We start from the raw sequence: 25,160 nt of genomic DNA, 5'->3' as shown, positions 1-25,160 counted from the left end.
TTTGATTTTATGTTTTTTGAATTGGATATATTTACCATATCATATGGAGACAGAAACATAAACCTTTTACCTTAACATAAGTAGACATAATTGCAAATTATTAAATCCTCCCAATAGAAAAAAAACAAAACAATTTAGTTTAATTAAATGGGTTGATTCTTCACATGGGATGATTTCACTGAACAATAAAAGAAAGGGAATATTGAATGATCCCCAATGATCCATCGCATCTCCCAAAAACATTTTCAACTATCATCTGTAAAATGATAGTCTAGAAACTAAAGCTTTGGTTGTCTTCTTCTCAGGTTTCCATGTCTTCTCCCTGGACCTCCTCAATGTCCACCTCTTGAACATCAGACTCTGAGGCCTCATCTTCACTGTCACTTTCCAACCTTGTTGAGGATGGCTCATTGTCAGGCTCAAAAAGCCTAAAATTTGCCTGGATGGCCACCCATTTTTCAACCCTTGTATTGGTCAGCCTGTTGCGTGCTTTGGTGTGTGTGTTCCCAAACAAGGTCCAGTTGCGCTCTGAGGCGGCTGATGTTGTTGGGATTTGGAGGATGATGGAGGTAACAGTGGAAAGAGACTCCGATTCACAAAGTCCCTTCCCCCAGGTGGCTCCATCCCAAAGCCCTTTGCTTGGAAGTGCACTTCGCCAGACTGCCAAGAACCTTGCCCTCACCCAGGCCAAAGTGGCGAGACACAGTAGTGATGACACCATAGGCCTTGTTGATTTCTGCACCAGACAGGATGCTCTTGCCAGCATACTTGGGATCCAACAGGTACGCTGCGGCATGTATGGGCTTCAGGCAGAAGTCTTCACACTTTTTGATGTATTTCAGAACTGCAGTTTGCTCTGATTGGAGCAACAGTGAAGTGGGCAGGGCAGTACGGATTTCTTCTCTTACATCTGCAAGCAGAGTCTGAACATCAGACAGGATGGCATTGTCTCCCTCAATCCGTGCAATAGCTACTGCTATAGGTTTCAGGAGTTTCAGGCTGCTTACCACTCTCTCCCAAAATACATAATCCAGGAGGATCCTCTTGATGGGGCTGTCCATATCGGCAGACTGTGATATGGTCATTTCTTGGAGAGACTCCTTCCCCTCCAGGAGACTGTCAAACATGATGACAACACCACCCCAACAGGTGTTGCTGGGCAGCTTCAATGTGGTGCTCTTAGGTAGATTGCTGCTATAACTTGATGACCCTTCACATACCTAACCATTTCCTTGGCTCTCTTGTGGAGTGTATCCATTGTTTTCAGTGCCTTTATTGTCCTTGAGGAGCAAATTCAATGCATGAGCAGCACAGCCAATGGGTGTGATGTGAGGGTAGGGCTCCTCCACTTTAGACCAAGCAGCCTTCATGTTCGCAGCATTGTCTGTCACCAGTGCAAATACCTTCTGTGGTCCAAGGTCATTGATGACTGCCTTCAGCTCATCTGCAATGTAGAGACCGGCGTGTCTGTTGTCCCTTGTGTCTGTGCTCTTGTAGAATACTTATTGAGGAGTAGAGATGATATAGTTAATTATTCCTTGCCCACAAACATTCGACCCCCCATCAGAGATGATTGCAATACAGTCTGCTTTCTCTATGATTTGCTTGACCTTCACTTGAACTCTGTTGAACTCTGCATCCAGCAAATGAGTAGATAAGGCATGTCTGGTTGGAGGGGTGTATGCTGGGCGAAGAACATTCAGAAATCTCTTCTAATACTCATTGCCTTTGAGCATCAGAGGTGAACCAGTTGCATACACAGCTCGAGCAAGACATTCATCAGCATTTCTCTGACTATGTTCCTCCATTGAGTCAAATCACCTCGAATAGAAGTAGAGGGACTTTTGCCAGAGGTTGCTTGTTGTGAGCGCTGTGGGAACTTTATGCACTTGGCCAGATGATTCTGCATCTTCGTTGCATTCTTCACATATGATTTGGCACAGTATTTGCAAATGTACACAGCTTTTCCTTCAACATTAGCTGCAGTGAAATGTCTCCACACATCAGATAGTGCCCATGGCATTTTCCTGTAAAGATTAGAAAAAAATGAGTAAAAAAACAACAAATACAATTCCATGTACAGATAAATAGTTAAGCAGTTAGATTAAACAACTCCTTTATAAGATAAATGTTTTAAAATGAAACATGTATGGAAACAGGTGAACTAACACTCCTCAGTTAGCAGGCTCAAGCAAGCTAAAACCCACATGGTAGCAAAAACTAACTAGCAGAAATTGTTAACAAGTTAGAAATTATTTAAACACACTTTGCTGTAGGCTACTATTTACTAGTTAACAAAAAATCATGTATGTCATATAAAATATATTCACCCTAACCAGTATTGTAATCAAAACTTACCAGAACTCATGTAGTCCTTGGCTCAGACAGTGTAGTAGTGTGGGCTCAATAGCATCTCATTAGTGTGCAAGATCTTGAGAATCAGCTGCACATGTAATGGAAGAATGCACTGTGCATGCAGAGGGTTGAAATTCCATTGAATTAGGGATAGTTTAACCAAAATATGCCACAAGACCTAGAATTGCCTTATGTGTATCCCACAAAAAAAGGTTCACTCTTATAAGCTAACTTTGACGAATTTAAGCAAAATTCCCCAAATTCCAGGGCTTAACTTCCAATGGAAAATTTCCGTAATAATTCTGGAAATTTACCTGAAAGTTTCCGACCCTTTGCAACCCTACTACCTTATGAAGCTGGTTGAGAGAATGCCAAGAGTGTGCAAAGCTGTCACCTAGGCAAACAGTGGCTATTTGAAGAATCTCAAATATAACATTTATTTTGATTTGTTTAACACGTTTTTGGTTACTAGATGATTCCATATGTGTTATTTCATAGTTTTGATGTCTTCACTATTATGTAGAAAATAGTAAAAATAAAGAAAAACCCTTGGATGAGTAAGTGTTCTAAAACTTTTGACTGGTAGTGTATATATACAATAGTATACAATGTCTCCACCTCTATTTTAGTGGCATCAATTAATGAATTAATCAATCAATCATTTGCAGACTCCTGTCACCTGAAAACACACATTTTTACTATGATGCCTTCATGTAGCTCAGACTGTCATAAATACTTATCTTCTCACTTCAGTAATATCATTATCATTATTAACGCTACCTCATGATAGGGCAGCTCCGGGACGTTGGAGGTCGGGGCCTGGTTGGGTGTCTGGATCGTGGTCTTGATGTGTTTGATTTCCGGTTGACAGAGAAAGTCGACCACATCTGCTGTCTGAAGAAATTCATAGTAGCCCTGGAGAGAGAGTACACACACTGAGTTATCACACACACACACACACACACACACACACACACACACACACACACCACACACACACACACACACACACACACACACACACCACACACACACACACACACACACACACACACACACACACACACACACACACACACACACACACACACACACACCCCCCCCCCCCCCCCCTCCTTCTGTACCTGTAGGTCTGTCTCCACCAGAGCATCAATGGCGAGACGGTATTCTTCTCTGTAGTGGGGGGGCAGGAAGTTAGGGTCCAGGGGGTTGTCCCCGATGTCCGAACTCTGGGACCGGTGGGCCATGATGGGGTCGGGGTTAGGGACTCAAACCTTTAGGAGAAAAATGTATACGTTATTTATTTATTTATTTATATTGTAGATAAGATTGTAGCTTCCATAATTTTTTACTTGATTTAGTAAGGTTCCTCTTATAGTGATAGAGTACCCTAAACAAAGATGTTGTGTATTCATGTGACAGAGCAAACACCCTTACTAAAACAATATGTTACCTAGTGTATACCAACATAACACCAAAGATAGTACAGTATGAAGATATGCAAAAACTGCTTCTCCAATAGAAATCCCTGATCACACTTGTAGGCGATGTCATGGTGACATTGGCTAGCATGTGCAGGAACACATCATTAGGTCTAATGGTCATGTTGCGCTGAACTGCGCATGTGCAGACTGTCAAATGAAAGGCACTCTGTTGTTTTGGAGAAAGAAAATGTACATGCCAGTTTGTCACTTTCACGATGTTGTAGTAATGACTGGTTCAGCTACTTAAGACATTGGCTCCAATATACTTCCATTAGAATTCGACAAAATTAACAACTACGGACACATTTTTCACTTCTCCCATTGACCTGCCAAACTCCGGTCTGATCTGTCGAGTCTGCTTCGCGACGAGTTCCTGGAAGTGTCAATGGTTGCGCCTCTGGGAAAAACTCTGTGATAACACTCTCTGTCAAAAAGCAGCACACAAAACCCATGCTGTACCCAGAGAGGGGCAGTTAGAGAGACATAGATTATAAAGAGAGCAATGGGTCGTAGGATAGAGATAGGGCGAGAGAGACACAGGGCGAGATAGAGAGAGAGGGCGAGAGCATTCCCTCCCCCATATGCCCCCCTAGGCACAACTACAACAACATAACCAACAAAAACGTGTCTCAACTCCTGCAGCTCTGTCGCACACTGGGTATGTACATAGTCATTGGTAGGCTTCGAGGGGACTCCTATGGTAGGTACACCTATAGCTCATATTTTGGCAGGAGTACTGTAGACTACTTTATCACTGACCTCAACCCAGAGTCTCTCAGAGCGTTCACAGTCAACCCACTGACACCTCTATCAGATCACAGCAAAATCACAGTCTACTTGAACAGAGCAATACTCAATCATGAGGCATCAAAGCCAAAGGAACTGAGTAATATTAAAAAATGCTATAGATGGAAGGAATGTAGTGTGGAAACCTACCAAAAAACTGAGGAAACAACAAATTAAATCCCTTTTAGACAACTTCCTGGATAAAATGTGGCAGTAGAAAACCTAAACACTATATTTGACCTCTCAGCTTCCCTATCAAATCTAAACATTTCAAACAGAACAAAGAAGAAAATTAACAACAATGACAAATGGTTTGATGAAGAATGCAAAAACCTAAGAAACAATTTGAGAAACCTATCCAACCAAAAACATAGAGACCCAGAAAACCTGAGTCTACGCTTTCACTATGGTGAATCACTAAAACAATGCAGAAATACACTACGGAAAAAGAAGGAACAGCACGTCAGAAATCAGCTCAATGTAAATGAAGAATCCATAGACTATAACCACTTCTGGGAAAATTGGAAAACACTAAACAAAAAACAACACGAAGAGTTATCTATCCAAAATGGAGATGTATGAGTAAACCATTTCTCCAATCGTTTTGGTCCTATAACAAAGAACAAACAGTAAAAACATATACATGATCAAATACAAATCTTAGAATCAACTATTAAAGACTACCAGAACCCACTGGATTCTCCAATTACATTGAATGAACTACAGGACAAAATACAAACCCTCCAACCCAAAAAGGCCTGTGGTGTTGATGGTATCCTCAATGAAATGATAAAATATACAGACATCAAATTCCAATTGGCTATACTTAAACTCTTTAACATCATCCTTAGCTCTGGCATCTAACCCCAATATTTGGAACCAAGAACGGAGACAAATTTGACCCCAATAACTATGCGTCAACAGCAACATTGGGGAAATCCTCTGCATTATCATTAACAGCAGACTCGTACATTTCCTCAGTGAAAACAATGTACTGAGCAAATGTTAAATTGGCTTTTTACCAAATTACCGTACGACAGACCAAGTATTCACCCTGCACACCCTAATTGACAAACAAACAAACCAAAACAAAGGCAAAGTCTTCTCATGCTTTGTTGATTTCAAAATAGCCTTTGACTCAATTTGGCATGAGGGTTTGCTATACAAATTGATGGAAAGTGGTGTTGGGGAAAAAACATACAACATTATAAAATCCATGTACACAAACAACAAGTGTGTGGTTCAAATTGGCAAAAAACACACATTTCTTTCCAAAGGGCCGTGGGGTGAGACAGGGATGCAGATTTAGCCCCCACCCTTTTCAACATACAGTTGAATTCGGAGATTTACATACACTTAGGTTGGAGTCATTAAAACTAGTTTCTCAACCACTCCACAAAATTCTTGTTAACAAACAGTACAAAAAAATGCATGAAATGAAATTAAATGTATGAAATGAATGCATTCACTACTGTAAGTCGCTCTGGATAAGAGCGTCTGCTAAATGACTAAAATGTAAATGTAAAATGCAAACTATAGTTTTGGCAAGTTGGTTAGGACATCTACTTTGTGCATGAGTAATTTTTCCAACAATTGTTGACAGACAGATTATTTCACATATAATTCAGTGTATCACAATTCCAGTGGGTCAAAAGTTTACATACGCTAAGTTAACTGTGCCTTTAAACAGCATTAAAATTAAAATTCCAGAAAATGATGTCATGGCTTTAGAAGCTTCTGATAGGCTAATTGACATCATATGAGTCAGAGGTGTACCTGTGGATGTATTTCAAGGCCTACCTTCAAAATCTGTGCCTGTTTGCTAGACATCATGGGAAAATCAACAACTAAAATAAATCAGCCAAGAGCCCAGGAAATGCTTTGTAGACCCCCACATGTCTGGATCATCCTTGGGAGCAATTTCCAAATGCCTGAAGGTACCACGTTCATCTGTACAAACAATAGTATGCAAGTAAAAACACCATGGGACCACGCAGCCGTCATATCACTCAGGAAGGAGACGCGTTCTGTCTCCTAGACATGAATGTACTTTGTGCGAAAAGTGCAAATCAATCCCAGAACAACAGCAAAGGACCTTGTGAAGATGCTGGAGGAAACGGGTACAAAAGTATCTATAGCCACAGTAAAATTTGTCCTATATGAACATAACCTGAAAGGCCTCTCAGCAAGGAAGAAGCCACTGCTCCAAAACCGCCATTAAAAAGACAGACTACGGTTTGCCACGGCACATGGGGACAAAGATCTTACTTTTTGGATAAATGTCCTCTGGTCTGATGAAAAACAAATAGAACTGTTTGGCCATAATGACCATCGTTAGGTTTGAAGGAAAAAGGGGGAGGCTTGCAAGCCAAAGAACACCATCCCGACTGTGAAGCACAGGGGTGGCAGCATCATGTTGTGGGGTTACTTTGCTGCAGGAGGGACTGGTGCACTTCACAAAATAGATGGCATCATGAGGAAAGAAAATGATGTGGATATATTGAAGCAACATCTCAAGACATCAGTCAGGAAGTTAAAGCTTGGTTGCAAATGGGTCTTCCAAATGGACAATGACCCCAAGCATACTTCCAAAGTTGTGGCAAAATGGCTTAAGGACAACAAAGTCAAGGTATTGGAGTGGCCATCACAAAGCTCTGACCTCAATCCTATAGAAAATTTGTGGGCAGAACTGAAAAAGCATGTGTGAGCAAGGAGGCCTACAAACCTGACTAAGTTACATCAGCTCTGTCAGGAGGAATGGGCCAAAATTCACCAACTTATTGTGGGACGCTTGTGGAAGGCTACCCAAAACGTTTGACCCAAGTTAAACAATTTAAAGGCAATGCTACCAAATACTAATTGAGTGTATGTAAACTTCTGACCCACTGGGAATGTGATGAAAGAAATAAAAGCTGAAATAAATCATTCTCTCCACTATTATTCTGACATTTCACATTCTTATAAGTGGTGATCCGAACTGACCTAAAACAGGGAATTTTTACTAGGATTAAATGTCAGGAATTGTGAAAAACTGAGTTTAAATGTATTTGGCTAAGGTGTATGTAAACTTCCGACTTCAACTGTATATATCAATGAATTTGCGAGGGCACTAGAACAATCTGCAGCACCCGGCCACATCCTACTAGAATCTGAAGTTAAATGTCTACTGTTGACTGATGATCTGGTGCTTCTGTCACCAACCAAGGAGGGCCTACAGCAGCACTTAGATCTTCTGTGCAGATTCTGTCAGACCTGGGCCCTGACAGTAAATCTCAGTAAGACAAAAATAATGGTGTTCCAAAAAAAGTCCAGTCGCCAGGACCACAAATACAAATTCCATCTAGATATCGTTGCCTTAGAGCACACAAAAAACTATACATAGCTCGGCCTAAACATCAGTGCCACAGGTAACTTCCACAAAGCTGTGAACGAGCTGAGAGACAAGGCAAGAAGGGCCTTCTATGCCATCAAAAGGAACATCAAATTTGACATACCAATTAGGATCTGGCTAAAAATACTTGAATCAGTTATAGACCCCGTTGCCCTTGATGGTTGTGAGGTCTGGGGTCCACTCACCAACCAAGAATTCACAAAATTGGACAAACATCAAATTGAGACTCTGCATGCAGATTTCTGCAAAAATATCCTCTGGGTACAACGTAAAACACCAAATACTGCATGCAGAGCAGAATTAGGCCGATACGAAATACGAAAGAGGGCGAGAGAGAGAGAGCGAGCGAGAGCAAGAGACAGAGAGGGCGAGAGAAAAAGAGAGAGGGCGAGAGAGAAATTATAAAGAAAGAAATGCGTCATAGGATAGAGTGAGGGTAAGAGAGAAGGTGAGAGAGAGAGAGAGAACTCTTAGTGACAGTGCACTCAGGTAGACATGCTGACTAGATCAAGATGATCTACATAATTAAGGTATTGCTGTTGAGTCATTGACAACTGGTGTAACGAGTACATACTTTACATCAACAAACACACACCTGTTTACTGTAACACATCTGCACAAGATTGAACAGAAATTACAGACAACAACAGTATTTAGTTATTATTATGACCGTAAACACTCATATTTAGCATGGCAATGCCAATGCCATTATGATACAGATGATTAATCGAATATTAAATCAGGTCGGGATTAAAAAAGAGAGACAGACAGAAAGAGATACAGAGAGAGAGATTGAGAAAGAAGGAAAGAGAGATAGAGATCTGTGTAGACAGGTTCATCCATAGTTGTGTTGAGTAAACATGTTTTATAGGTGTGTCAGGCTGTAGGTACAGATGTAGGATCTTAATTTGAGCTCGTTTTCATAATGGCAGAAAACATTGTATGTTCAAAGCGCTACTTGAATTTGTGGGTATCCATGACCTAAGTTCTCTCAAGTTTGGGCCAACTAGAAAGTTCAAGTAACACTTGACCGAAAAGTTAACTAAAAAAGGCTGTGGAACCAGTTACTAAATAATAATTTGTTGAATCAACTAGATGTTTTTTTTACAGTGCCTGTCTGGGGTAAATACATGTGCTGTTACATATTACAATGCAATTGCATGTCAGAACGAGTTTCTTTGTTCACATCAACCAACTGAAAACACTGCTAAGAGTGTTCCACATGCTGGCACAGTACATGGTATATGGAGACTGGGCATATCTGAACTTACACCATATTCCTTATACTGCACACTATATAGGGCGGCATTTACTGGGCATGCTCTGAACATGAGTCTGAACATGTCAACTAGACGGGAAGTGTTTTTACCTGTTTGCTCACATCACCATGAAAACCTGCAGCCTGTGACTGACTTAGCCTGCAGGCTTCATAATAACATATGTAGTTGAGGTGATTAATTTAATCAAGTTAAGACACCAACTTATTACATCTTTTTTTTTTTTAAAGCAAGGTTTAAGAAGCTGAATTTCTAGAACAGTTTCAAACTTCATACAACATAGGTTCCTCTGGTAAGTAGCTGTAGGGTATTATCATGGTCAGTCTCTGAGATACATCCAGTCCAGTCCAGTCAGAAAAGCTCTTTCCTCCAACAGACTGTTGCTCAGTTGGTAGAACATGGCACTTGCAACGCCAGGGTTGTGGGTTCGATTCCCACAGGGAACCAATACAGTAGTGAGTTCACACATTTTTTGTAAGTTGCTCTGGATAAGAGTGTAAAATATGTGGGTGTGAATGTGTGTTAACCCTACAAATAGCAGTGTTGGGTGATTTGGAAAGCAATAGTCAATCAATCAACATTATAATAATACTCTTAGGAAAAATATTTATCTTTAACATACAATCTGTGGATACTATGCAATTAGAGAAGTTCAAAGTTCATGTGAGACAGCACAGTTGAAAAATATATGGTGCGTGGAAATCAAAAGGGGTGGTCTACAGAGATAGGTGAGATGGCCTGAGGGAAGCAGAGGGCTGGGTTTAAAATGCTTATTATCGGTAATAGTTATTACTGAAAACACTATATAGATGTCCAAGTACTAACTATCCAAAAGGTTGTGTGTGTATATATTGTATATACACTACATGACCAAAAGTATGTGGACACCTGCTTGTCGTACATATTCCAAAATCAAGGGCATTAATATGAAGTTGGTCCTACCTTTGTTGCTGTAACAACTCCACACTTCTGGGAAGGCTTTCCACTAGATGTTGGAACATTCCTGTAGGGACTTGCTTCCATTCAGCCACAAGACCATTAGTGAGGTCAGGCACTGATGTTGGGCGATTAGGCCTGGCTCGCAGTCGATATTCAAATACATCCCAAAAGGGATTGATGGGATTGAGGTCAGGGCTGTGTGCAGGCCAGTCAAGTTCTTCAAAAACCATTTCTGTATGGACCTCGCTTTGTGCACAAGAGCATTGTCATGTTGAAATATGAAAGGGCCTTACCCAAACTGTTGCCACAAAGTTGGAAGGACAGAATCATCTAGAATGGCATTTTATGCTGTAGTGTTAAGATTCCCCTTCACTAGAACTAAGGGGCCAAGCCCAAACCATGAAAAACAGCCCCAGACCATTATTCCCCCTCCACAAAACTTTACAGTTGGCAGGTAGCGTTCTCCTGGCATCCGCCAAACCCAGATTCGTCCTTCGGACTGCCAGATGGTGAAACGTGATTCATCACTCCACATAATGCCTTTCCACTGCTCCAGAGTCCAATGGTGGCAAGCTTTACACCACTTCAACCGACACTTGGCATTGCGCATGGTGATCTTAGGCTTGTGTGCGGCTGCTTGGCCATGGAAACCCATTTCATGACGCTCCCGACGAACAGTTCTTGTGCTGACATTCCTTCCAGAGGCAGTTTGGAACTAGGTAGTGAGTGTTACAACCCAGGACAGGCGATTTTTACACGCTACGTTCTTCAGCACTCGCCGGTCCGGTTCTAAAAGCTTTTGCGGCCTACCACTTTGTGGCTGAGCCGTTGTTGCTCCTAGACGTTTCCACTTCACAATAACATCACTTACATTTGACCGGGGCAGCTCAAGCTAGGCAGAACTGACTTGTTGGAAAGGTGGCATCCTAAGATGGTGTCACGTTGACGTCACTGAGCACTTCAGTAAGGCCACTCTACTGCCAAATGTTTGTCTATGGAGATTGCATGGCTGTTTGATCGATTATATACACCTGTCAGCAACGGGTGTGGCTGAAATAGCCGAATCCACACATTTAAAAGGGTCCACATACTTTTGTATATATAGCGTATGTATATTAAATATATACATACAGTTGAAGTCAGAAGTTTACATACACTTAGGTTGGAGTCATTAAAACTAATTTTTCAACCACTCCACAAATTTCTTGTTAAAAAACTATTGTTTTGGCAAGTAGGTTAGGACATCTGTCTTTGTGCATGACACAAGTAATTTGTCCAACAATTGTTTACAGACAGATTATTTCACTTATAACTCACTGTATCACAATTCCAGTGGGTCAGAAGTTTACATACATTAAGTTGACTGTGCCTTTAAAGAGCATGGAAAATTCCAGAAAATTATGTCAGGCTTTAGAAGCTTCTGATAGGCTAATTGACATCATTTGAGTCAATTGGAGGTGTACCTGTGGATGTATTTCAAGGCCTACCTTCAAACTCAGTGCCTTGTTGCTTGACATCATGGAAAAATCAAAAGAAATCAGCCAAGACCTCAACAACAAAAAATTGTAGACCTCCACAAGTCTGGTTCATCCTTGGGATCAATTTCCAAACGCCTGAAGGTACCATGTTCATCTGTACAAACAATAGTAGCAAGTATAAACACCATGGGACCACGCAGCTGTCATACCGCTCAGGAAGGAGACGCGTTCTGTCTCCTATAGATGAATGTACTTTGGTGCGAAAAGTGCAAATCAATCCCAGAACAACAGCAAAGGACCTTGTGAAGATGCTGGAGGAAACAGGTACAAAAGTATCTATATCCACAGTAAAACGAGTCCTATATCGACATAACCTGAAAGGCCTCTCAGCAAGGAAGCAGCCACTGCTCCAAAACCGCCATTAAAAAGACAGACTATGGTTTGCAACTGCACATGGGGACAAAGATCGTACTTTTTGGAGAAATGTCCTCTGGTCTGATGAAAAAAGAAATAGAACTGTTTGGCCATAATGACCATCGTTATGTTTGAAGGAAAAAGGGGGAAGCTTGCAAGCAGAAGAACACCATCCCGACCGTGAAGCACGGGGGTGGCAGCATCATGTTGTGGGGTACTTTGCTGCAGGAGGGACTGGTGCACTTCACAAAATAGATAGCATCATGAGGGAAGAAAATGATGTGGATATATTGAAGCAACATCTCAAGATATCAGTCAGGAAGTTAAAGCTTGGTCGCAAATGGGTCTTCCAAATGGACAATGACCCCAAGCATTCTTCCAAAGTTGTGGCAAAATGGCTTGATGACAACAAAGTCAAGGTATTGGAGTGGCCATCACAAAGCCCTGACCTCAATCCTATAGAAAATTTGTGGGCAGAACTGAAAAAGCGTGTGCGAGCAAGGAGGCCTACAAACCTGACTCAGTTACATCAGCTCTGTCAGGAGGAATGGGCCAAAATTCACCCAACTTATTCTGGGGAGCTTGTGGAAGGTTACCCAAAACTTTTGACCCAAGTTAAACAATTTAAAGGCAATGCTACCAAACACTAATTGAGTGTATGTAAACTTCTGACCAACTGGGAATGTGATGAAAGGAATAAAAGCTGAAATAAATAATTCTCTCTACTATTATTCTGACATTTCACATTCTTAACTGACCTAAAACAGGGAATTTTTACTAGGATTAAATGTCAGGAATTGTGAAAAACTGAGTTTAAATGTATTTGGCTAAGGTGTATGTAACTTCCGACTTCAAACTGTATATATCAATGAATTTGTGAGGGCACTAGAACAATCTGCAGCACCCAGCCACACCCTACTAGAATCTGAAGTCAAATGTCTACTGTTGACTGATGATCTGGTGCTTCTGTCACCAACCAAGGAGGGCCTACAGCAGCACTTAGATCTTCTGTGCAGATTCTGTTAGACCTGGGCCCTGACAGTAAATCTCAGTAAGACAAAAATAATGGTGTTCCAAAAAAAGTCCAGTCGCCAGGACCACAAATACAAATTCCATCTAGATATCGTTGCCTTAGAGCACACAAAAACTATACATAGCTCGGCCTAAACATCAGTGCCACAAAGCTGTGAACGAGCTGAGAGACAAGGCAAGAAGGGCCTTCTATGCCATTAAAAGGAACATAAAATTTGACATACCAATTAGGATCTGGCTAAAAATACTTGAATCAGTTATAGACCCTGTTGCCTTTTATGGTTGTGAGGTCTGGGGTCCACTCACCAACCAAGAATTCACAAAATTGGACAAACACCAAATTGAGACTCTGCATGCAGATTTCTGCTAAAATATCCTCTGTTTATAACGTAAAACACCAAATACTGCATGCAGAGCAGAATTAGGCCGATACGAAATACGAAAGAGGGCGAGAGAGAGAGAGGGCGAGAGAGAGAGAGGGCGAGAGAGAGAGGGCGAGAGAGAGAGGGCGAGCGAGAGAGCGCAAGAGAGAGAGCGAGGGCGAGAGAGAGAGAGGGCGAGAGAGAGAGAGGGCGAGAGAGAGAGAGGGCGAGAGAGAGAGAGGGCGAGAGAGAGAGAGGGCGAGAGAGAGAGGGCGAGAGAGAGAGGGCGAGAGAGAGAGGGCAAGAGAGAGAGCGCAAGAGAGAGAGCGAGGGCGAGAGAGAGAGAGGGCGAGAGAGAGAGAGGGCGAGAGAGAGAGAGGGCGAGAGAGAGAGGGCGAGAGAGAGAGAGGGCGAGAGAGAGGGCGAGAGAGAGAGGGCAAGAGAGAGAGCGCAAGAGAGAGCGCAAGAGAGAGCGCAAGAGAAAAAGAGAGGGCGAAAGAGAGAGAGGGCGAGAGAGAGATTATAAAAAGAGCAATGTGTCATAGGATGGAGTGAGGGCGAGAGAGTGAGGGCAAGAGAGTGAGGGCAAGAAAGAGAGAGAGAGAGAGAGAGAGAGAGAGAACTCTTAGTGACAGTGCACTCAGATAGACACGCTGACTAGATCAAGATGATCTACATAATTAAGGTATTGTTGTTGAGTCATTGACAACTGGTGTAACGAGTACATACTTTACATCAACAAACACACACCTGTTTACTGTAACACATCTGCACAAGATTGAACAGAAATTACAGACAACAGGACTTAGTTATTAATATGACAGTAACTACTCATATTTAGCATGGCAATGCCAATGCCATTATGATACAGATGATTCATCGAATATTAAATCAGGTCGGGATTAAAAAAGACAGACAGAAAGAGATACAGAGAGAGAGATTAAGAGAGAAAGAAGGAAAGAGAGAGAGAGAGAGAGAGAGAGAGAGAGAGAGAGAGATCTGTGTAGACAGGTTCATCCATAGTTGTGTTGAGTAAACATGTTTTATAGGTGTGTCAGGCTGTAGGTACAGATGTAGGATCTTAATTTGAGCTCGTATTCATAATGGCAGAAAACATTGTATGTTCAAAGCGCTACTTGAATTTGTGGGTATCCATGACCTAAGTTCTCTCAAGTTTGGGCCAACTAGAAAGTTCAAGTAACACTTGACCGAAAAGTTAACTAAAAAAGGCTGTGGAACCAGTTACTAAATAATAATTTGTTGAATCAACTAGATGTTTTTTTTACAGTGCCTGTCTGGGGTAAATACATGTGCTGTTACATATTACAATGCAATTGCATGTCAGAACGAGTTTCTTTGTTCACATCAACCAACTGAAAACACTGCTAAGAGTGTTCCACATGCTGGCACAGTACATGGTATATGGAGACTGGGCATATCTGAACTTACACCATATTCCTTATACTGCACACTATATAGGGCGGCATTTACTGGGCATGCTCTGAACATGAGTCTGAACATGTCAACTAGACGGGAAGTGTTTTTACCTGTTTGCTCACATCACCATGAAAACCTGCAGCCTGTGACTGACTTAGCCTGCAGGCTCCACAGACTGACTGTGTTGCTCAGTTGGTAGAACATGGCACTTGCAATGCCAGGGTTGTGGGTTCGATTCCCATGGGGAACCAATACAAAAAAAATGATGCACTCACTACTTTAAGTTGCTCTGGATAAGAGTGTAAAATATGTGGGTGTGAATGTGTGTTAACCCTACAAATAGCAGTGTTGGGTGATCTGCTACAAGACCATGGTGCTTGCCTACGGAGCTGTGAGGGGAACGGCACCTCCGTACCTTCAGGCTCTGATCAGTCCCTACACCCAAAGAAGGACACTGCGTTCATCCACCTCTGGCCTGCTCGCTTCCCTACCTCTGCGGAAGCACAGTTCCCGCTCAGCCCAGTCAAAACTGTTCGCTGCTCTGGCACCCCAATGGTGGAACAAGCTCCCTCACGACGCCAGGACAGCAGAGTCAATCACCACCTTCCGGAGACACCTGAAACCCCACCTCTTTAAGGAATACCTAGGATAGGATAAGGTAATCCTTCTAACCCCCCCCCCCCCCCAAAAAAAAGATATACTATTGTAAAGTGGTTGTTCCACTGGATATCATAAGGTGAATGCACCAATTTGTAAGTCGCTCTGGATGAGAGCGTCTGCTAAATGACGTAAATGTAAATTTGGAAAGCAATACTCAATCAATCAACAATATAATAATACTCTTAGGAAAAATATTTTATCTTTAACGTACAATCGGTGGATACTATGCAATTAAAGAAGTTCAAAGTTCATGTGAGACAGCACAGTTGAAAAATATATGGTGCGTGGAAATCAAAAGGGGTGGTCTACAGAGATAGGTGAGATGGCCTGAGGGAAGCAGAGAGCTGGGTTTAAAATGCTTATTATCGGTAATAGTTATTACTGAAAACACTATATAGATGTCCAAGTACTAACTATCCAAAAGGTTGTGTGTGTATATACACTACATGACCAAAAGTATATGGACACCGCCTCATCGCATATCTCATTCCAAAATCAAGGGCATTAATATGAAGTTGGTCCTACCTTTGATCGTATAACTGCCTCCACACTTCTGGGAAGGCTTTCCACTAGATGTTGGAACATTCCTGTAGGGACTTGCTTCCATTCAGCCACAAGACCATAAGTGAGGTCAGGCACTGATGTTGTGCGATTAGGCCTGGCTCGCAGTCGATGTTCAAATTCATCCCAAAAGTGTTTGATGGGGTTGAGGTCAGGGCTGTGTGCAGGCCAGTCAAGTTCTTCAAAAAACATTTCTGTATGGACCTCGCTTTGTGCACGAGGGCACTGTCATGTTGAAATAGTAAAGGGCCTTACCCAAACTGTTGCCACAAAGTTGGAAGCACAGAATCATCTAGAATGGCATTGTATGCTGTAGTGTTAAGATTCCCCTTCACTAGAACTAAGGGGCCAAGCCCAAACCATGAAAAACAGCCTCAGACCATTATTCCCCCTCCACAAAACTTTACAGTTGGCAGGTAGCGTTCTCCTGGCATCCGCCAAACCCAGATTCGTCCTTCGGACTGCCAGATGGTGAAACGTGATTCATCACTCCACAAAATGCCTTTTCACTGCTCTAGAGTCCAATGGTGGCAAGCTTTACACCACTTCAGCCGACACTTGGCATTGCGCATGGTGATCTTAGGCTTGTGTGCGGCTGCTTGGCCATGGAAACCCATTTCATGACGCTCCCGACGAACAGTTCTTGTGCTGACATTCCTTCCAGAGGCAGTTTGGAACTAGGTAGTGAGTGTTACAACTCAGGACAGGCGATTTTTACACGCTACATTCTTCAGCACTCGCCGGTCCTGTTCTAAAAGCTTGTGCGGCCTACCACTTTGTGGCTGAGCCGTTGTTGCTCCTAGACGTTTCCACTTCACAATAACATCAATTACATTTGATCGGGGCAGCTCAAGCTAGGCAGAACTGACTTGTTGGAAAGGTGGCATCCTATGACGGTGTCACGTTGACGTCACTGAGCACTTCAGTAAGGCCACTCTACTGCCAATGTTTGTCTATGGAGATTGCATGGCTGTTTGATCGATTATATACACCTGTCAGCAACGGGTGTGGCTGAAATAGCCGAATCCACCAATTTAAAAGGGTCCACATACTTTTGTATATATAGCGTATGTATATTAAATATATAAATACAGTTGAAGTCGGAAGTTTACATTCACTTAGGTTGGAGTCATTAAAACTAATTTTTCAACCACTCCACAAATTTCTTGTTAAAAAACTATAGTTTTGGCAAGTCGGTTAGGACATTAATTTGTGGATGACACAAGTAATTTTTCCAACAATTGTTTACAGACAGATTATTTCACTTATAACTCACTGTATCACAATTCCATTGGGTCAGAAGTTTACATACACTAAGTTGACTGTGCCTTTAAACAGCTTGGAAAATTCCAGAAAATGATGTCATGGCTTTAGAAGCTTCTGATAGGCTAATTGACATCATTTGAGTCAATTGGAGGTGTACCTGTGGATGCATTTCAAGGCCTACCTTCAATCTCGGTGCCTCTATGCTTGACATCATGGAAAAATCAAAAGAAATCAGCCAAGACCTCAACAACAAATTGTAGACCTCCACAAGTCTGGTTCATCCTTGGAAGCAATTTCAAAACACCTGAAGATACCACATTCATCTGTACAAACAGTAGTATGCAAGTATAAACACCATGGGACCACGCAGCTGTCATACTGCTCAGGAAGGAGACACGTTCTGTCTCCTAGAGATGAACGTACTTTGGTGTGAAAAGTGCAAATCAATCCCTGAACAACAGTAAAGGACCTTGTGAAGATGCTGGAGGAAACAGGTACAAAAGTATCTATATCCACAGTAAAACGAGTCCTATATCGACATAACCTGAAAGGCCTCTCAGCAAGGAAGAAGCCACTGCTCTAAAACCGCCATTAAAAAGACAGACTACGGTTTGCAACTGCACATGGGGACAAAAATCGTACTTTTTGGAGAAATGTCCTCTGGTCTGATGAAAAAAGAAATAGAACTGTTTGGCCATAATGACCATCGTTATGTTTGAAGGAAAAAGGGGGAAGCTTGCAAGCCGAAGAACACCATCCCAACCTTGAAGCACGGGGGTGGCAGCATCATGTTGTGGGGGTGCTTTGCTACAGGAGGGACTGGTGCACTTCACAAAATAGATGGCATCATGAGGAGGAAATATTATGTGGATATATTGAGGCAACATCTCAAGACATCAGTCAGGAAGTTAAAGCTTGGTCACAAATGGGTCTTCCAAATGGACAATGACCCCAAGCATACTTCCAAAGTTGTGGCAAAATGGCTTAAGGACAACAAAGTCAAGGTATTGGAGTGGCCATCACAACGCCCTGACCTGCAAAGAAACCACTACTAATGGACACCAATAATAAGAAGAGACTTGCTTGGGCCAAGAAACACGAGCAATGGACATTAGACCGGTGGAAATATGTCCTTTTGTCTGATGAGTCCAAATCTGGTGAAACTGTCTGTGACTTATTTAGAATTGAAGGCACACTTAACCAGCATCGCTACCACAGCATTCTGCAGCGATACACCATCCCATCTGGTTTCACGCTTAGTGGGACTATAATTTGTTTTTCACCAGGACAATGACCCAACACACCTCCAGGCTGTGTAAGGGCTATTTGACCAAGAAGGAGAGTGATGGAGTGCTGCATCAGATGACCTGGCTTCCACAATCACCCGTCCTCAACCCAATTGAGATGTTTTGAGATGAGTCGGATCGCAGAGTGAAGGAAAAGCAGCCAACAAGTGCTCAGCATATGTGGGAACTCCTTCAAGCCTATTGGAAAAGCATTCCTCATGAAGCTGGTTGAAAGAATGCCAAGAGTGTGCAAAGCTGTCATCAAGGCAAAGGGTGGCTATTTCAATAATCTAACATCTAAAATATATTTGGATTTGTTGAACACTTTTTGGTTACTACATGATTCCATATCTGTTATTTCATGGTTTCTACAATGTAGAAAATAGTAAAAATAGAGAAAAACCCTTGAATGAGTAGGTGTGTCCAAACTTTTGACTGGTACTGTATGTAAAATGTTTATGTAACAAAAAACCTTTGTCCTCCAAAGAAGATGCGAGTGGGTGGGTGTAAGTCGCTCTGGATAAGAGCGTCTACTAAAATGTGGGTGTGCATCCAGGTGGGTGAGTGGATGGGTTGTTTTGTAGCCTATAGTGTGGTGATTGGCTGTCTGATGAGTGTGCATGTGTTTTGTAAACTTCCACACACACCTAGAGCTATAGGTAACCATAGTAACCAGTTACATTATAGCCCTGCCCACTGGATCAAAGGTTGGCTGTAGTTTACTCAGCAGCAGCACTGTGACTCACCTGCAGCCTGCTAGTCAATACTGCTAGCCTACGGCTAACATGCTACATCCTGCACAGTGACTGTCTGTTGGCTAACGGTACCCACAGGCCTAGCCTGCATGAGTCTGTGCTCCAAGGATAACATTACCTCAAGGCATTACACAGTCCTACTCTCAAATCACAGGATGTCTTTGTTATATTTGATTCAGACCTGCACTAACCTATCCTCTGAGGTAAGTTGGTAGGTCGGAGTGAGAGCGTAACTGTACAGGTGGGGTTACTCACCCTGACCTGATGGCAGGTAGAAATTACACAACAAACACTGTACACCTGAGATATCTTCCACAAGCTGTGCGTGTGTGTGTGTTTGTGCGTACGTGTGTGCTCATTGGGTTGAGATTGGGTTAAGCCAATCACACGCTGTTTTACTGGCTGTAAGAGAACAAGGGGCACACTGATTGGTTTACAGACAGATGAATGACAACATCCAGTGCTGACAGTGTCTGATGTACCTGTCTAACAAGACACATTCACACACGGGACATCTATTTGTTTGGTTTGTTGTGGCAACAACAACTTTTTACCTCAAGTGGTGACACAGGAATAATGACAGGAAGTGTTTGTGATTGTGTGTGTATGTGTCTGCGTGTGCATGCGCGTGTGTGTTTGTTATGCGTTTCTCAGAAAAGGGCAGGACTGTTTTAAAGGCAGCAAACAGAATGGGTTTGAAGCCGTACACCACTTCAGGAGGATTTAAGAACCAAACCTCCACTCCAGGCTATATAGTTATATCTATCATCACTGTCTGACTCAGAGTTGCCGAACCCATGCTTGTTCATTCAACGTTCTGACCAGTCATTCTCTGCATTCCTGTGTGAACGTCGGGAAAGAGGGGGACAGAGGAAAATAGAGAGAGCAAGAGGGGGAGGGAGAGGGAATGATAGAGGGGGCAAGGGAGAAAAGAAAAAGAGAAAGGAGGATTGATGGAGATAGAGGGAGAGAGCATGATAGGGAGCGAGGGATAGAGAGGGAATTAAAGAGTGGCAGAGGGAACATTTGTCTCTGTCTCAACACGTGAACAAGTATCTGAGGCTGTGTTTACACAGGCAGCCCAATTCTGATATTTTCTGCACTAATTGTTCTTTTGACGAATCAGATCACCTCTGCAAAAGATCTGACGTGAAAATGTCTGATGTGATCGGTTAAAAGACCAATTGGTACAGAAAATATATGAATTGGGCTGCCTGTGCAAACAGAGGTAGACCAATCAGATACGCTATGAAAAATATCTGATGTGATTGTTCAAAAGACAATTTAGTAGAAAAAAATATTTGCATTGGGTGAACACAGCGTGAGGAGGCAGAACCTGTACAACTACACACACACACACACACACACACACACACACACACACACCTGAACACGCCTCACTAAACAAACACACAGATTGATCCTGCATACCGATTCAGGTAGATTCTACAGTTAGTCGTTTAAATAGGTCAGTGAGAATAGTACAGGGCGAGACAGAGAGAGAGAGAAGGGGGTACCTGTCCTTCTCTATATCATCACTGGCACTCACACGGGCAGATCTGAAATGACACCCTATTCCCATCGTAATTCACATAGGGCTCTGTCCAAAAGTAGTGCACTTCATAGGGAATTAGAGTGTAATTTGAGGCGCAGACACAGACAGAAGTACATCTACCTGTCCTGTATCATCAGGATATCATCACTGTCTGACTGAAAAGACAACAGCACCACATACAGTACAATGACTCAAGGTCAGATACTACAAGTACACAAAGGGATAGAATGAATTCTCGTAAGCACGAGAACACACACGGATAGACATTGACCCTTAAGACAATGCAAACAAAGGGTGCAGCCTTGACAGCATAATGGTCTAACAGGAGGAACATGAACACACACATGCACAAAACAAATGTGCTATTCTAATCTGCAAATCCACTATTTTGTAATATAAAGACTGAAAACTTAGTTGTGAAGGTTGGTCATTAAGTTTACAAGTGTGTAGGTTGTACATATTCTAGAGTTAATGTTGTAGGGTATAGACGTTATGATTCAGAGGCCAAAGCAGACTACATAAGTTACAGATACATATATTGTAGCGACTGAGGGGGAGCAGTCTGCTGAAGCGAGGTTTGAACCAGCTATGCTTGTGGGGCAAGTTTTTCTATAGTTTTTTTATTTCACAATGTTTTAATCAGGTAGGCTAGTTGAGAACAAGTTCTCATTTACAACTGCGACCTGGCCAAGATAAAGCAAAGCAGTGCGACACAAACAACAACACAGAGTTACACATGGAATAAATAAACATACAGTCAATAATACAATAGAAAAAGTCTATATACAGTGTGTGCAAATGTAGTAGGATAAGGGAGGTAAGACAATAAATAGTCCATAGTGGCAAAATAATTACAATATAGGAATTAAACACTAGAGTGATGTGCAGAAGATGAGTGTGCATGTAGAGGTAGTTGGATTGGCTATTTACAGATGGGCTATGTACAGGTGGTGATCTGTGAGCTGCTCTGACAGCTGGTGCTTAAAGTTAGTGAGGGAGATATGAGTCTCCAGCTTCAGTGATTTTTGCAGTTCGTTCCAGTCATTGGCAGCAGAGAACTGAAAGGAAAGGCGGCCGAAGGAGGAATTGGCTTTGGGGGTGACCAGTAAAATATACCTGCTGGAGCGCGTGCTACTGGTGGGTGCTGCTATGGTGACCAGTGAGCTGAGATAAGGCGGGGCTTTACCTAGCAAAGACTTATAGATGACCTGGAGCCAGTGGGTTTGGCGACGAATATGTAGCAAGGGCCAGCCAACGAGAGCATACAGGTAGCAGTGGTGGGTAGTATATGGGGCTTTGGTGACAAAGCTGATGGCACTGTGATAGACTGCATCCAATTTGCTGAGTAGTGTTGGAGGCTATTTTGTAAATGACATCGCCAAATTCAAGGATCGGTAGGATAGTCAGTTTTATGAGGGTGTTTGGCAGCATGATTGAAGGATGCTTTGTTGCGAAATATGAAGCCGATTCTAGATGTAATTTTGGATTGGAGATGCTTAATGTGAGTCTGGAAGGAGAGTTTACAGTCTAATCAGACACCTAGATATTTGTAGTTGTCCACATATTCTAAGTCAGAACCGTCCAGAGTAGTTATGCCAGGCGGGCAGGCAGGTGTGGGCAGCGACCGGTTGAAGAGCATGCATTTAGTTTTACTTGCATTTAAGAGCAGTTGGAGGCCACGGAAGGAGAGTTGTATGGCATTGAAGCTCGTCTGGAGGTTGGTTAACACAGTGTCCAAAGAAGGGCCAGAAGTATACAGAATGGTGTCGTCTGCGTAGAGGTGGATCAGAGAATCACCAGCAGCAAGAGCGACATCATTGATGTATACAGAGAAAAGAGTGGGCCCGAGGATTGAACCCTGTGGCACCCCCATAGAGACTGCCAGAGGTCCGGACAACAGGCCCTCTGATTTGACACACTGAACTCTGTCTGAGAAGTAGTTGGTGAACCAGGCGAGGCAGTCATTTGAGAAACCAAGGCTGTTGAGTCTGCCGATAAGAATGTGGTGATTGACAGAGTCGAAAGCCTTGGCCATGTCGATGAATACAGCTGCACAGTATTGTCGATGGCGGTTATGATATCGTTTAGGACCTTGAGCATGGCTGAGGTGCACCCATGGCCAGCTCGGTACCCAGATTGCATAGCGGAGAAGGTACAGTGGGATTCGAAATGGTCGGTGATCTGTTTGTTAATTTGTACATTAGCACCTGCGCCCTTAAAGGTCGGCCCCCTGGGCAAAAGCCGAGGCAGTAGTAAACATGCACACAAACACACAGAGAAAGTAGTAGGCTGACATACAGGAAGGCTAAAGTAGGCCTATTATCTGACATGGACCAAAGTCTCAGTCAGATACAAAGCAGAACATCTGTACTCAGCACACACACACACACACACACAACTTCTGTATGGTAATTTACAAGACGTAGGACTGTGATTATCAATCGACTTTAGTCCAACTATGTAGTCTACATTATTAGATAACATGACATACAATATATTGTCTTGTTTATGCATGACAATATATAGGCTATAATAGAGGGCTACTGTAATACATAAGTTTCTTTGTGTGTATGTGAATTTATATAAGTCTTGCAGAGTTTCTATTGGTTGGCAGCTTTCAATGAAACCAGACGTTATTGCAGAGTTATTACTAGAGTTGCCTAATCCAACAGTGATCGTAATAGATACTGTCGGCTACAGAACTACTGGTAACATTTGACTGCTTCAAGTTTCAAAGTGCTATTTCATTCTCTTGTTATAGTATAGGCTACATACACTGAGTTACATAGAGATTATTGCAATATGCTAATTTATAGAAGGCACGGAGAGATCACCTGGATAGATTATTACTTGGATAGATGTACCTGTTTCAGAGAGAGTTGTTATGGACATAATGATTCAGTATCTTACCCTCAAGTGGGCAACAACCTGTAGACTACCTTGTCTTTTTTGCTTGAACCGCTGTGTATGGCCGTATATCCCTTCCGCGGTACTTCCACTTGTGTTCCTCGGCTCGTCTGTGTATTACATTCCTTTCTCCCGTTGGGACTCCACCCTATTCGATCAAACGCCCAGGAGCTCCACACTACTCAGGCCCGACCTGTCTGCCTCTGCGTCTGCTAAACCTACGTCTTTGCCCGCGCTCTTCCACACCGCGGGGAGATAAAACAGGGAAGAAGTTGAGTAACTCACTCCCTTTCCTCCCTCCTAACTCCTCCTATTCGCACTGTTGTTAAAGCTGACAGTTGAAAACTATTGGAAGTTGACTAGTGGCATATTTCAAAAACTGTTACCACAGAGTTTCTAAATCCAGAGCCACAACATCGCGAGACTTCCGGGAACGCGTGCTAAACAGACCAAGCAGACCAGGCACGGGTTTGGGTTTTTAGAAGTCAATGAGAGAAGTGAAAATGTCTTCCTGAGTTCTTAATTTTCTCGAAATCTAAAGGCACAACCTATATTCGAGACAATGTCTTAAGTCGTTGAACATGTTCTTTAAGTGACACTGACACGTTTTCATTTTAGTGAAAACAACTTTATATTGATTTGACGGCCTGCGCAGGGGTGAGGCGACACACGATGACGCATTTCTGCGCATGAGCATAGCTAGCCAGCGTCGCCATGACATCGCCTACAAGCGTTTTTGAGAATTTCCATTGGAGAAGCAGTTTCTGCCCATCTTAATACTGTACTGTCTTTGCTATTACCGCCTCCCCTCTCGCTCCCTCTTGTTCTGTCTATCTCTCCATTCACCAGTGAGCTGTAGCATGGTTTGTGCTTCAGACAGTTGAGTGTGCTACTACCCAGTGTGCACCCCTCTCTCTTCTCTTTCTCCCCTTGTTTTTCCTCTCTCCCACATTCTCTCCCTTTCTTTATGTCCCACTCCTCTCCCTCTCTTTTTAACTGCGGACAGGGAAGTCTGAGAGATAGAGCTCTTGTTTATCATGACTTTACCACCCTTCATGCTGATTCAGCTTCATAGTGTTAACATAGCATTTTACATTTTAGTCATTTAGCAGATGCTCTTATCCAGAGCAACGAATGCATACATTTCATGCATTTTTTTTGTACTGGCCCCCCGTGGGAATGGAACCCACAACCCTGGCGTTGCACACACCATGC

The 25,160-nt window shown here is 42.6% G+C and overlaps 1 protein-coding gene across 2 annotated transcripts in view; it reads right to left on the bottom strand.

The window, feature by feature from the left end:
* The window catches only part of sack1hb (scaffolding CK1 anchoring protein Hb), a 38,847-nt gene extending 14,527 nt beyond the window's left edge, over positions 1-24,320 (bottom strand). Inside the window, exons 1-3 of one of the 2 annotated variants that reach the window (XM_014178061.3) lie at positions 23,978-24,320; positions 3,480-3,629; positions 3,136-3,270 (exon numbers count right to left, since the gene is read on the bottom strand). In XM_014178061.3, the coding sequence (XP_014033536.2) occupies positions 3,136-3,270; positions 3,480-3,602 (258 nt within the window). In that variant the 5' untranslated portion in view covers positions 3,603-3,629; positions 23,978-24,320. Of the gene's footprint in view, positions 1-3,135; positions 3,271-3,479; positions 3,630-23,948 lie in introns of both variants that reach the window. The other variant, XM_014178060.3, reaches the window with a different exon arrangement.
* Between the last annotated feature and the right edge of the window lie 840 nt (positions 24,321-25,160).

The sequence above is a fragment of the Salmo salar genome, chromosome 27 (assembly GCF_965601325.2).
Source record: "Salmo salar chromosome 27, fSalSal1, whole genome shotgun sequence".
NCBI lineage: Eukaryota > Metazoa > Chordata > Actinopteri > Salmoniformes > Salmonidae > Salmo > Salmo salar.
This window is presented reverse-complemented; position numbering and strand designations above follow the sequence as displayed.